This window comes from Trichoderma citrinoviride, assembly GCF_003025115.1.
Source record: "Trichoderma citrinoviride strain TUCIM 6016 unplaced genomic scaffold BBK36scaffold_9, whole genome shotgun sequence".
Lineage (NCBI taxonomy): Eukaryota > Fungi > Ascomycota > Sordariomycetes > Hypocreales > Hypocreaceae > Trichoderma > Trichoderma citrinoviride.
In genome coordinates this window covers 1,046,386-1,058,009 of record NW_020194717.1, presented here as the reverse complement: position 1 = coordinate 1,058,009, position 11,624 = coordinate 1,046,386, and the positions used below count along the sequence as shown (strand labels likewise).

Sequence of the window (11,624 nt, the reverse complement as noted above, 5' to 3'; positions counted from 1 at the left end):
CAAGGGGATCGATTGATCCTTCTTTAGAACAGTTTACCAATTTCCTTTACCTCCTCCCCCTTTACCGCCCTCGGCAGCAGCAGCCTCATCCCTCCTACTGGCCCCCCCACGAACGGGCCTCGACTGCGCCGCCTCATGCCTCTTCAGCTCGTCCGGCACCTTGGAAATGGAGCTCTTGCTCAGCATCTGCTTGAGATCGTACAGCACGTCCGCGTCCTCGTTGCCCAGGAAGGTAATCGCCACACCGCTCTTGCCCGCACGACCCGTACGACCGATGCGGTGCGTGTAGCTCTCGATGTTGGTGGCCATGTTGAAGTTGACGACGAGCGAGACGTCGGGCACGTCGATGCCTCGGCCGGCAAGATCCGTGGCGACGAGGACCTGCGTCTGGCCGGAGCGCACGGACGCGAGGGCCGCCTCTCGCTGCTCCTGCGTCTTGGAGCCGTGCAGCGTGACGACGGACCAGCCCATGGCCTTGATGTCGCGGGCGACGGCGTCGCAGTTGCGCTTGATGTTGACGAAGACGATGATGGGCGGCGCGAACTGGCCCGAGGACAGGATCTCCTGGAGGCGCTTCTTGCGGCGGTCCTCGCCCGAGACGAACTCGACGCGCTGCTCGACCGTGTCGACGGCCTCGCCGGCGTTGCCAATGGTCACGATGGCCGGGCGGCGGAGGTACTTCTTGGCAATCTTCTCGACCTGCGGGGGCATCGTGGCCGTGTACATCATCGTCTGGCGGTAGCGGTCCTTGCCGCCCACGTAGCGCTTCATGAGCTGTGCGTTCTCGGCGTCGTCGGTGTCCGGCTTCTCGTTGGACACGGGCAGGGCGTCGAGGATCTTGTTGACGGAATCTTCGAAACCAAGGTCGATCATGCGATCGGCTTCGTCCATGATGATGTAGCAGCACTGGACCAGGACGAGCAGTCTCCGCTCGATGCAGTCCACCAGACGGCCGGGCGTCGCGACGATAATCTCAGCACCGTTGCGGAGCGCAAAGGCCTGCTCTTCGAGCGAGTGCCCACCGACGATGCTGACACACCTGAAGCCCAGAGGCTCGGCAAACTTCTTCGCCTCCGTCTCGATCTGCTGCACCAATTCACGGGTCGGTGCGATGATGAGCGCGTACGGGCCGTCGTTCTTGTTGGCCTCTGTGAGAGGCGGCAGGTCGGAGATGTAGACCAGCAGCGGCAGTAAAAAAGCGGCAGTTTTACCGGAACCTGTGACGGCAACTCCAATAAGATCGCGGGCTTGCAGGGCAATCGGGATGGCTGCTCGCTGGATAGCAGAGGGTTCCTTGTAGCCAACGCGGTCCACGATGTCCAAGAGACGCCGCGGCAGCCCCGACTCCTCCCAGTTGCGCATGGGATTCGGAATGGCGCCGCCCTTGGTGGAGATGCCAAAGTCCTCCTTGAAGATGCGCCAGTCTCGCTCGCGCATCTCGCTGAGCGCCTTTTCCGACCAGTGCCGCCCCAGGCCCGTCCTCTCGGCCCTCTCCCTCGCCCTGTCGCGCGCCCTGTAAAAGTCTTCCATGATGCCGATCGCCCGCTCCCTGCCGTGCTCCGGATCGCGCTCCTCAATCATCTTTGCTCGCTTGCGCGCCCGCTGCTCGGCCTCCTTGTCGAACTCGCCACCGAGGCCGGCCAGGGAGCCGCCTCGGTTGACACTCTGGCTCGCGTACAGCGGGTCGTTGTCCCTCGACGTGTCCTCGTCCGCGTCCCACTCAAAGTTGAACTTCTTCTCCGTCGTCCGCATGCGCTTCTTCTTGGCCGAAAAGGTAGACTGCTGGTTGACCTCTGGGCCGAGGTACCGCGACCGCAGCAGCGAGTCTTCAATGTCCGCCGCCGAGCGCTTGACCCCCTCCGTCTTTGCATTCTTCTTTCCCTCTCCTCGCCCCCTCTCATCACGGCCACCTCTGCCACCGCCCCCGCCGCTGCTGCCTCCGTTTGGCGGGTTCATGGCTCTCGGGCCTGTAGGAGGCGCCATGCCGTTGGGAACGCCATTGGAGCCGTTCGCGAGTTGCCATTTCCTTTCTTCTTCTCGGCGCTTCTGTTCTTCTTCTGCTGCCTTGCGCCGCTTTTCCTCTTCCTCTTGCTTCGCTTTCTCGGCCGCTAGTCGTTCGCGTTCCGCCTTGGGGATGAATCTGGGTTTGGCCGCAGCAGCATCGGCCGCCTTCTTTTTCCTGAGAATCTCCTCGATATCGAGGGGCATTTCGAATAGGGTATATAATTTCTTCAATAAAAAGAGAGAAAAGAGGAGGAAACTTGCGGATCCAGTTGTGCAAAAAGAAGGATAAAGGTTTCAAGATGTTGACGTGAGAATGGAGCAGGAGCGAGAGTAGGAAGGCAGACAAGGCTACCACTTACGGCGGACAGCTAGAGATCCACTCTCCAAAGCTGCCCAATGATATCGCTCGTCAACAAGCGGGTCCCTGCTAGTGCATGCTCAGCCTTGGGGATCTCGAAACCGACTCAAATTGGGGAAACCTCGAAAAAAGAAGCCTCCCCGCGACCAGCTGCCGGGGATCTTTTCAGCACAAGCCATTGCGCCCCCCCGAAAACCACCGCCAGGCCGATGCCCTCATAGCCGACGAACCCCAACATCATGGCCTCCACCAGCAGTTTCGTCCAGCTCGCAAAGAGCCTCCCCGAGCCGCTGCAGCGCTTCTTCGCGCGCTGGCCCCCGGCCTCGCTCGTCGCCCCCGGCACCCCCCCGACGGCCTTCCAGGAGCAGCGGCCGAACCCGTTCCGCTTCTACAAGCACCCCGTGACGGGGCGGTGGCAGGACCCCGTCTACTCGCAGCGGCGACAGGCGCAGCTGGTGAAGCTGGCGCGGGAGCACGGCGTCGAGGAGCTGCTGCCCGAGACGACCAAGGGCACCGAGTACAGGCTGGCGCATCGCGTGGAGCACGGCCTGAGGGTCAAGGGCACGGGTGTGGGCCAGAAGGTCAAGGGTCACATTCACGAGCGACACATGATTGCAAAGTATGTTCCATGTCCTCTTGGCTTTCTTTTTTGCTATTGTTTGATTGCCGAGGGCACACACGACTAACACCACTTGTTTAGGATGGAACAGAGGAGAAAGGCCATGTTGGATATGCCCAAGCTTATCCGGGCCTGGAAGAGTGTAAGAACCACCTCCTTTTCTGTATAAGTGTGTACAGAGACAAGAAGCTGACTTTGAAACACGCAGATCGGGAAGAGAAACTGGACAAAGTTTCCGAAATAAACGTCACGACGCAGAACAGAATTCCCTTGTCCCTGGCGATTATGTGCATACGCCATGTATTTCTATGTACAACAATGAGAAACGAATACGCAGATTCACTCCCAGACTCCTTTCCAAAGCTCATCTGTCTCTCCGTGTGATCAATATGATTTCCCGTCGTCTCGTAAACGCAAAAGCTCATCCATCACGTGATCTTGCCATATCTAATTTTGCCGCCTCAAACACCTTCAATATAGCATCCCAAAAGCCATAACTCACGACCGAATCATGCTGACAGACATGTCATGACATATATCTTTGTTCCCTTCGAATCTCCCATCTTCTCCTATCGATGGAATCCATGGCCGTCTCCTCACCAACCCACTACGACGTCCTCAACCTCACCCCCTCCGTCCTCAACTCCCAGCATGACCCCTCCACGCTCATAAAGCAAGCCTACCGCAGAGCCCTCCTCCGCCACCACCCCGATAAGGCTTCTGCTTCCACTACTCCCTCAGTCTCATCATCATCATCATCAACATCATCATCACTCTACACAATCGACCAAATCACAAAAGCCTTCACAGTCCTCTCATCCCCCTCCCAACGCAGCACCTACGACGCAGCCCTCCGCCTCAGCAGAGCCAACGGCGGAGCTACTACACAGGCACGCTTCCAGACGGGCATCGAAAACGTCGATTTGGATGATTTGCAGTTCGACGAGGCCGAGGGGCGCTGGTATAGGTCCTGTCGCTGTGGGAACGAGCGCGGGTATTCTTTTGATGAGGAGGATCTAGAAGGGGTCGAGCAGGAGGGAGTGCTCATGGTTGGGTGTCACGATTGCAGCCTTTGGCTAAAGGTTCACTTTGCTGTAGCAGAAGAAGTTGGAGAGGCGGGTGATGGGCAGACGTCGATATCAAATGAAAAAGATCTCAGCTGACTACATCTTTTGGCCAAAGCATAAACGCTCCAACACATATCACAGCGACAACCTAGGGATTAATGAGGAACGTAGGCAACAAGTATGAGCGAGCATTGTTAGGCAGAAGGAGTTTTGGTAAAATAAAAGTGATATTATAAAGCAATTTTAGTAGTTTTTATTTTGTCCAGACGGTACGCATCAAGAGTCTAAAAGCAGAACCTTCAATATGCTCTTCTTCAATCCTCCCTGCCGGTCCGTTGAGAGGGGGAACCAAACCGGTTCTCTCCCCGAAAGTGATTTGCGTGTTTACCTAAACGATGCCGAAGCTCTTGATCAAAAAACGAAGTCTTCCATCCACTCCGTAGACACCAGCCCATCCCATACCAAAGCGACCAAAGCCTATAGATTCACCCCCGTTCCCCCAACTGACTTTACTCAGCCTTGGGCTCTTCGGCGGGAGCAGCGGCCTCGGCAGGGGTGTCCTCCTTAGGGGGGGCCTCGGCTTGGCCGGCAGAGGTCTCAGCCTCAGAAGAGGTCCAGAGGGTCTTGAACGGCCAGTTAGCAAGATACGCAGTCAATGGATAGGGTTTATCAACGTACAAGGTTGTCACGGAGGAGCTGCATGATGAGGGTGGAGTCCTTGTAGCTCTCCTCGCTGAGAGTGTCGAGCTCTGTGGCATCTTGTCAGTAAAGGTCAATCATGGTCGCGAAGCAAGTGAGAAGGCAGCTGATCAGGACCAAGGATTGGTCCTTTTCTTTCCTTCTCCCGCTTCGACTCGCATTCAGGAGCAGGCAAACATACCGGCAATGGCATCGTCAAAGGCCTGCTTGGCAAGGTGGCAAGCCTGGTCGGGGGCGTTGAGGATCTCGTAGTAGAAGACGGAGAAGTTGAGCGCAAGACCCAGGCGGATGGGGTGGGTGGGAGGCAGCTCGGTCTGGGCAACCTCGGTGGCCGCCTTGTAGGCCTCGAGGGACTTGTCGGCAGAGTCCTTGCGGCGGTCGCCAATGGCGAACTCGGCAAGGTAACGGTGGTAGTCACCCTTCCTGCAGTGGGAAACAAAATTAGCTCAGCTCGGCAAGTGCAGCACGGGAGCAGCAAGGGATGCGCACATCTTGTGGTAGAAGACCTTGGACTCGCCGGACTTGGCAGAGGGGATCAGGTGCTGGTCGAGGACCTCGAGGATGTCGTCGCAGATCTTGGCGAGCTCGGCCTCGATCTTCTGGCGGTACTCCTTGATAAGGGCGACCTGAGAAGAGTTGCCCTTAGACTCCTCCTTCTGCTCGATAGAGGTGACTATTCTCCAAGAGGCACGGCGGGCGCCAATGACGTTCTTGTAGGCGACGGAGAGGAGGTTGCGCTCCTCGACGGTCAGGTCGCGGTCCTCGGAGGCGACAATCTTCATGTTCTCAACCATCTCTGTTGAGCAGCTTCGGTCAGCGCGATCGATCCTATCGGGCGGCGGGGTTCAGAGATAACACAAAGCTGAGCTACTCACCCTCATATCGCTCGGCCTGCTCGGCGAGCTTGGCCAGGTAAACAGCATCTTCGTGACCCATTTTGACGGTAGGTTGTTTTGCTTTTCTGGTGTTTTAAATGAAAGCTGAATTCCTTATCAGTCAGCAGGTTGTAACGCGTCGGAGAAATGGCGTAACGCAAGTGGGAGACGGTTCAAGGGGAATGGCGAGCGTTTTTAACAGAGGGAATTCCGCAAAAGGCAAGGGGAAGAAGAAGGGGGGGAAATCAGACAAGGGACACAGAGCAAGGCAGCAGCCACAGCCTCGTCCAGCAGATAAAAAAAGTGAATTTCTGCAGAACGGAACAGGCGCCGTGGCAGGAACAATGTGCCGCAGGGCTGACTCTGCGGACGAGGCCCAAAGTGAGGCTTGCTCTGCTCCCCCGCTCCTTAAACCCCTTTGGTGGGGTTTCGACACAGACAAAGAGGTGTAGTGTAGCGAATGCGCCAGCTCCCGCGGCAGCCAGGCAGCGCCCCAATGGGCAGAGACGAGGCCATCCCCAGGTCCCCGATGCGCCGACACAGTCGCTGAGCAGCTGTTGGGGCGTCTCAGCGCGATTGCCGGCTCTGGCTGCGCTGCCTGTTGCGTGCCCAGGGGGGCCAGCCCATGACGACAGCGAGGAGGGGCGCGCGCCGTGCCATAAGGCGCTCACCCAGAGCAGAGCGGCAGCTGGGCGGGAGAAGGAGGATGCACTGGCTCGAGGGGAGAGGAATGACGGGAGCGACAAAATCAATCCGGCAGAGCTGCAGAGGACGGGGGGAGGATACGTACGTACGATGAGGCGCGGGTTCGGACAAAAAGGGGGGTGTTTGTTGCTTCGTTGAGAGAGAAGGGAAAAGGGAAAGATTTCAAGCTGTTGATGATGGAAGGGGTCCCAGTTATTAGCCAGCGCATTGATTCAGAGGCCCAGCGGCCCAGTAGCGGTTTGTCCAGCGCCATGGCAGGCCTCACGTGCCGCGCAGGCCTGTCCCTTTCAGGGCTTGTGGGTGCTGGCTGGTGCCAAGGTGGGCAAGGTACCGGTACGCGGGAGTACCTGCGCGGGTGCTCAGCGACGCGGCTAGCGTGCGTGGCCAGACTCGCAATCTCGTACCGGCAGGTTCCCACGCCCACCTCCTCAAACCGACCCTGTCTCATCACGTCACCAAGCACCTCACGGAGTTTGGGGGGCACAAATGCACCAGACAAGGCACATGTAGTTGTACATGCCTCCATGCCTCCAGTCTGCAGCTGCAGCAGTCCACGGGTTGACGGGCGACCTCTTTGCCTCCAGAGCCAACGGGCATCGAACTCGTTGAACCTTGACCTGCCATACAATGCGTTGTTAGTGGGTGGCGTTGACGTCTTGCCGTCTATCTCCAAGTACCGACTTCGACGACCAGCAACTTGACCTCTCCAACGTCCTCCTCGGTGTTGAAGAGAGGCGCTAAGCTGACCCGTGGCCGTGGGTTCGTCATCGTCACTCCAGCCGCTATGCTGTGCCTTGGTTCTCTACTTGTCCTTCCCCCTCTTGTCGAAACGACACTTCACGGTGCTGCCTAGAGGTAGGTACTAGGTATTACTATCGATCATGGCAGCCATTCTGCATCGCCATCCTCATTCGCGGATACAGTACATATTACACAAGACCAGGAACATCTGAAGACGAGGCTCTGAAGATGCGGTCACGCGGCTGGGGCCAGATTGTCAAGGCTCAGTGCTGGGGGCCCCGAGATTGCGGCCTTGTCGAGCAACGACCGGTTCATTTCCCTCGATCCCGGACGGCAATCCAGCTCCATGCGCTGCTCCGCTCTAGGATGCTTTGGGATGCAGCCAATCTCTGTGCGAGCCACCGGCACATATGAGGACTTGCAGCACTTTAGACCAACAAGCGATGGCTCAGTATAGTACTCGTAGTAGTTGCAATTCTATCCCAGGTAGGATCAACTCCAGGTGGTTCGAGTTGAGTGCGCGGAGTCTTTTACCCATGGCGATCCTTCTTCAGCTGCTCCGCCTTCTCTGGCCTGTCCCATCAACTACTCGTACCTTATGCGTTATTGCTATAGTTGAGACTCAGTACCATCTCAGCCAATGACGACGAGTAATATTGTTGCTCCTGATACAGTTACAGAACGCTCAATATATTTGGTAGGTTAGTAGGTAGCTGGACTAGTAGTTGCTGCTTCACGCAATTGCGCCTTTCGAATATGCTTCGATTCGCTTCTACCGCCAAACAGGCACGCACTAAAAACACAACCTTGAGCGTACCGAGATATCCCGGCATCCACATCAGACATCAGATGCTCGTTCAACGGCACCCCGTCAGTCCACCGCATTATCTGCTCGTATCGTGATGTAAGCTTTTTGGTGTGATCAACCTCGATCGTATCGCGGGACACGATGGCTTTTCTGAAAGGCAATTGAATCTTCCCCCCCCCCTGGTTGGTTATTCACATAAGCGGTGCTATGCCTGATGCCTCCAGTTGGCCGTCAAATCGCATTCACGAAAGGATAGATATGTAGAGGTCGGGCACCCGGTCTTCACCATGGAAATGGCACCGAATAGCTCTTGCGTAACATCTGCGTCCTCATCTCTTCTCCAACAAAGTCTTAATACCAGCTATTTTGAATGTAAAATACCATTTCTGATCCCCATCTACAAGACGGCATCACCAATATTATCCCCCGCCCCGAAAAAGCAGCACCGCCACTAATCCCAATGTGCACACGCCCATCGTTCGCATCGAACCACTCGATTGCAGTATGACGCTCATTCAACCCCTCAGACCATCCAGCCCTCTCTGTAGGTACCTCCTCTAGCACTAGACCTCAGCTCCAGTTCCTCAGGCCAGAAGCTCCAACCGCTCACAGCACGGTCCTGTCTTGGTACTTGTTACGTAGTACCTCCACGGCAAGCCGGTTATTATAGTAACCTCTATAACCTCTAATTCTTTTCTTCCCCTCCAACAAAAAGACACTTCCTTCAACAACAACAACAACAACCACCTCGCAATCCCTCCGAACAACCACAAAAATGCTCCGCACAACCCTCACCAAGACGGCTGCCTTCCGTCCCCTCCGCGCCGCATTCAGCACCACCGCTCGCGCCATGGGCGAAGGCGACACCGGCGCTCCCCCCAAGACCGGCGGCACAGGGTAAGTTTCTTGTCGAGAGAGAGAGCGCAAAAATTTACCTCTTCGAATTGCTTCTCGACCCACGATCCCAATTCAAGCTTCTTAGAAGTACTCCATTGCTAATTGGTCAATTTATTTCCGTACAGTGACGCCTTCCGACGCCGCGAAAAGGCCTCCGAGGACTACGCCATCCGCCAGCGCGAAAAGGAAAAGCTGCTCGAGCTCAGGAAGAAGCTGACCGAGCAGCAGGAGCACCTCGATCGTCTCGCCAAGCACATGTACGCGCAAACATCAAATCCCCCCCAATTTTTCCTTTGACTTGACATAGCTTCCCCCCTTTCCCTTCTCATTTCTGGCCTGGGTGTACTCCAAAGACTGACGCATTGTTGCCTTCTTCTGCAGTGACGAGATTACCAAGGAGCAGGGCGGCGAGCAGAACTAAAGAGACGCTGTAAGCGGAACCACACGAGAGAGAGAGAGAGAGAGGCAGACGAGTTCGCCTCATCCAGAAATGATATGAGGGCGGCTCGACTGGGCAGTTCAGATTGTATTACTAGGAGGGAACGACAGCCCTCGGGGGCCGAAATCGCGCTATACATAGTCTTGACATGCTTGCGTATCTTCCCTACCGCTGGTTACGATACCGTTCTGTAGAGCTATACGAGCTCCTCTCCGCTTCGTGGAGGGGTATAAAGAATGAGAATAAAAACAGGCCTACATCAGAAAAGGAAACGAAAGCCAATGTTGTGTCATGTTTCGCCAAACCTACGTCGCTCATGGGCCATGCGCGTGACGAAAAAAGAGAAAAATGCCTTTATTAGATTCAGTCATCCCTGATGCCATCCCGGAACTCCAATTTCAACCATCAATGTCCGATACATGCTTCACCTCCGTCCCATGTAAGATCTATAGAAGCTCTCCGCCGCATCGCTCTCTCCGCTGCCGTAGTGGCTGCCCAGGTTGCTGCTGGATTTCTGTGCCGCCGCGACCTTGGCCTGCAGGGCTGACGAGTTGGCATCGATCCATTGCAGCTGGGTAAGGTGGCTGTTGAGCACACGAACGATTTGGCTCAGCTGCATGGCCATGTTAGCAAAGGTACTCGCCACAATGAGGTTGCTATTGCTGTTGAAACTTACCGGATCCTCAGCCTTGGTTCCCTTGCTCAAAGTTCCAGAGATGTCGTTAATCTCCTTGACCATCTTTGACAGGTCTCGAGACTTCTCGTCAAGCTGCTGGGTAAGCTTCTCGGCTAGCTTATAGGTACGCTCTCGCTCCTGGTCAGGTCCTCCAAGCTGCTCGCCAGGGCCCATCTGCTTGGCAAACATGTCCTGAACTTCTGATTCGTAACGGTTCAGCCAAGCCTCGAGCTCCTCCTGCTGGCTCTCCACAGCAGCCAGCTGGCGCTCAATCTCATGGCTGGCGCGCTCCGCTTCGAAAGTCTCCAGGTACAACTTCTGGATCTTTTCGCCATTGTCCACGAGGTTTCGGTCCCAGTTGGACACAATTGTGGCCTGTTCCTTGAACTGCTTCTGGTACTTTGACAGATCAGAAGCCCACCGAGTGACAATATCCTCCATCGTCTTATTCTTCAACCGGGCCATCTGAGACGGAGGACCGGTGGTGGAAGCTCCCAGTGCGTTAATGGTACTCGTCTGTCCAGCTGGCTTCGCTGCATCCTTGTCACCAGCTGGCTTAGCCCCAAACAAGCCACCAGCCGTAGCGGTCGTAGACGCTGGTGCTGCCGTCGTCGTGGTCGCGGTGGTGGAAGCAGTCGTGGCAGGTTTGGTGGTTGCGGTGGTACCAAAGAGCGAGGTGGCAGGTTTGGCTGTGGTGGCGGTAGAGGACGAGGGAGCCGTGCCAAAGAGGTTGCCAGCTGTGGCAGTGGTTGCCGGGGTTGTTGAAGACGAAGTCGTAGTGGCAGTGGTGCTAGCAGGCTTCAGTCCAAAGAGACCCCCAGCAGATGCGGTCGCTGCAGTAGATCCAGAAGCCGGAGCGGTTGTGGCAGCAGGAGTGGTGCCAAATAGACCTCCACCAGACGTCGTCGCCGGAGTCGTAGATGTGGTGGCTGCAGCCGGCTTGGTCCCGAAGAGCGAAGAGGTTGTTCCGGCAGCGGGCGTAGTAGCGGGTGTAGAGGACGCGGACTGCGCAGAGGTGGTGGCGGTCTTATTGCCAAAGAGCCCTCCGGATGCCGGCGTGGTAGAGTTGGCAGCCGCAGGTTTGGCGGCACCGAACAAGCCACTGTTGGATGATTGAGTTCCACTGCCAAAGAGTCCCGATCCTGACGTGGTAGTAGTCGCAGGTTGTGAAGTCGACGCCGAAGTAGTAGCTGGCTTTGCAGTGTTGCCAAACAAGCCGCCGGCCGGGGTGGTGCTGGTATTGGTTCCAAACAGATTTGAGCCTGCAGTCTTGGCTGTGTTGGGCGGCGGCGCACCCGCGGGGGTCGTCGATCCCAGGCCGAACAAGGGCTTGGCCGGGGTTTCAGTCGCCGGAGTCGTGGGAGTTGGCGTCTTGTTGCCGAAGAGGGAAGAGCCGGTGTTTGCAAACAGGCCCCCAGCAGCAGGTGTCGGAGTTGCAGTTGGGGTCTTGTTGGCATCTCCTCCGAACAAACCCCCAGTAGCCGGTGTGGTCGATGTATCCTTATTGCCAAAAAGACCGCCAGTGGATGGTGCTGCTGTGCTGGTTGTCGCTCCCCCAAACAAGCCTCCTCCCGAGGAAGTGGTCGTCGCGGTGCTCGTACCGCCAAAGAGGCCACCCGTTGCCGGAGTGGTCGAGGCTCCTCCAAACAAGCCACCTGCCGAAGTGGTAGGAGTGGAAGAGGACGAGGCAGCGGCAGAGCCAAAGAGCCCGCCAGCAGCTGGCTTCTGGGCAGCGT

The 11,624-nt window shown here is 56.7% G+C and overlaps 5 protein-coding genes across 5 annotated transcripts; 2 read left to right on the top strand and 3 right to left on the bottom strand.

Annotated features, from left to right (window-relative positions):
• Nucleotides 1–33: 33 nt before the first annotated feature.
• BBK36DRAFT_1122143 (DEAD-domain-containing protein) lies at nucleotides 34–2,208 on the bottom strand (the record flags this gene model as incomplete). Its single annotated transcript, XM_024890912.1, has 1 exon — nucleotides 34–2,208. One exon carries the CDS (start codon nucleotides 2,206–2,208, stop codon nucleotides 34–36), a length of 2,175 nt encoding a protein of 724 aa, XP_024748630.1.
• Nucleotides 2,209–2,601: 393 nt separating this feature from the next.
• BBK36DRAFT_1204847 (hypothetical protein) lies at nucleotides 2,602–4,144 on the top strand (the record flags this gene model as incomplete). Its single annotated transcript, XM_024897334.1, has 3 exons — nucleotides 2,602–2,981; nucleotides 3,063–3,123; nucleotides 3,503–4,144. The coding sequence occupies 3 exons, from the start codon at nucleotides 2,602–2,604 to the stop codon at nucleotides 4,142–4,144; spliced, it is 1,083 nt and encodes a 360-aa protein (XP_024748629.1).
• Nucleotides 4,145–4,578: 434 nt separating this feature from the next.
• BBK36DRAFT_32389 (14-3-3 protein) lies at nucleotides 4,579–5,683 on the bottom strand (the record flags this gene model as incomplete). Its single annotated transcript, XM_024898024.1, has 5 exons — nucleotides 4,579–4,671; nucleotides 4,727–4,797; nucleotides 4,929–5,170; nucleotides 5,237–5,543; nucleotides 5,623–5,683. Coding segments are annotated over 5 exons (774 nt in total), but the record flags the coding sequence as incomplete, so codon positions are not given.
• Nucleotides 5,684–8,651: 2,968 nt separating this feature from the next.
• Nucleotides 8,652–9,194, top strand: BBK36DRAFT_1160506 (hypothetical protein; the record flags this gene model as incomplete). Its single annotated transcript, XM_024894298.1, has 3 exons — nucleotides 8,652–8,773; nucleotides 8,899–9,030; nucleotides 9,155–9,194. The coding sequence occupies 3 exons, from the start codon at nucleotides 8,652–8,654 to the stop codon at nucleotides 9,192–9,194; spliced, it is 294 nt and encodes a 97-aa protein (XP_024748627.1).
• Nucleotides 9,195–9,636: 442 nt separating this feature from the next.
• Nucleotides 9,637–10,329, bottom strand: BBK36DRAFT_1122164 (hypothetical protein; the record flags this gene model as incomplete). The annotated part of the gene is made up of 2 exons (XM_024890916.1): nucleotides 9,637–9,825; nucleotides 9,889–10,329. 2 exons carry the CDS (start codon nucleotides 10,327–10,329, stop codon nucleotides 9,637–9,639), a joined length of 630 nt encoding a protein of 209 aa, XP_024748626.1.
• Between the last annotated feature and the right edge of the window lie 1,295 nt (nucleotides 10,330–11,624).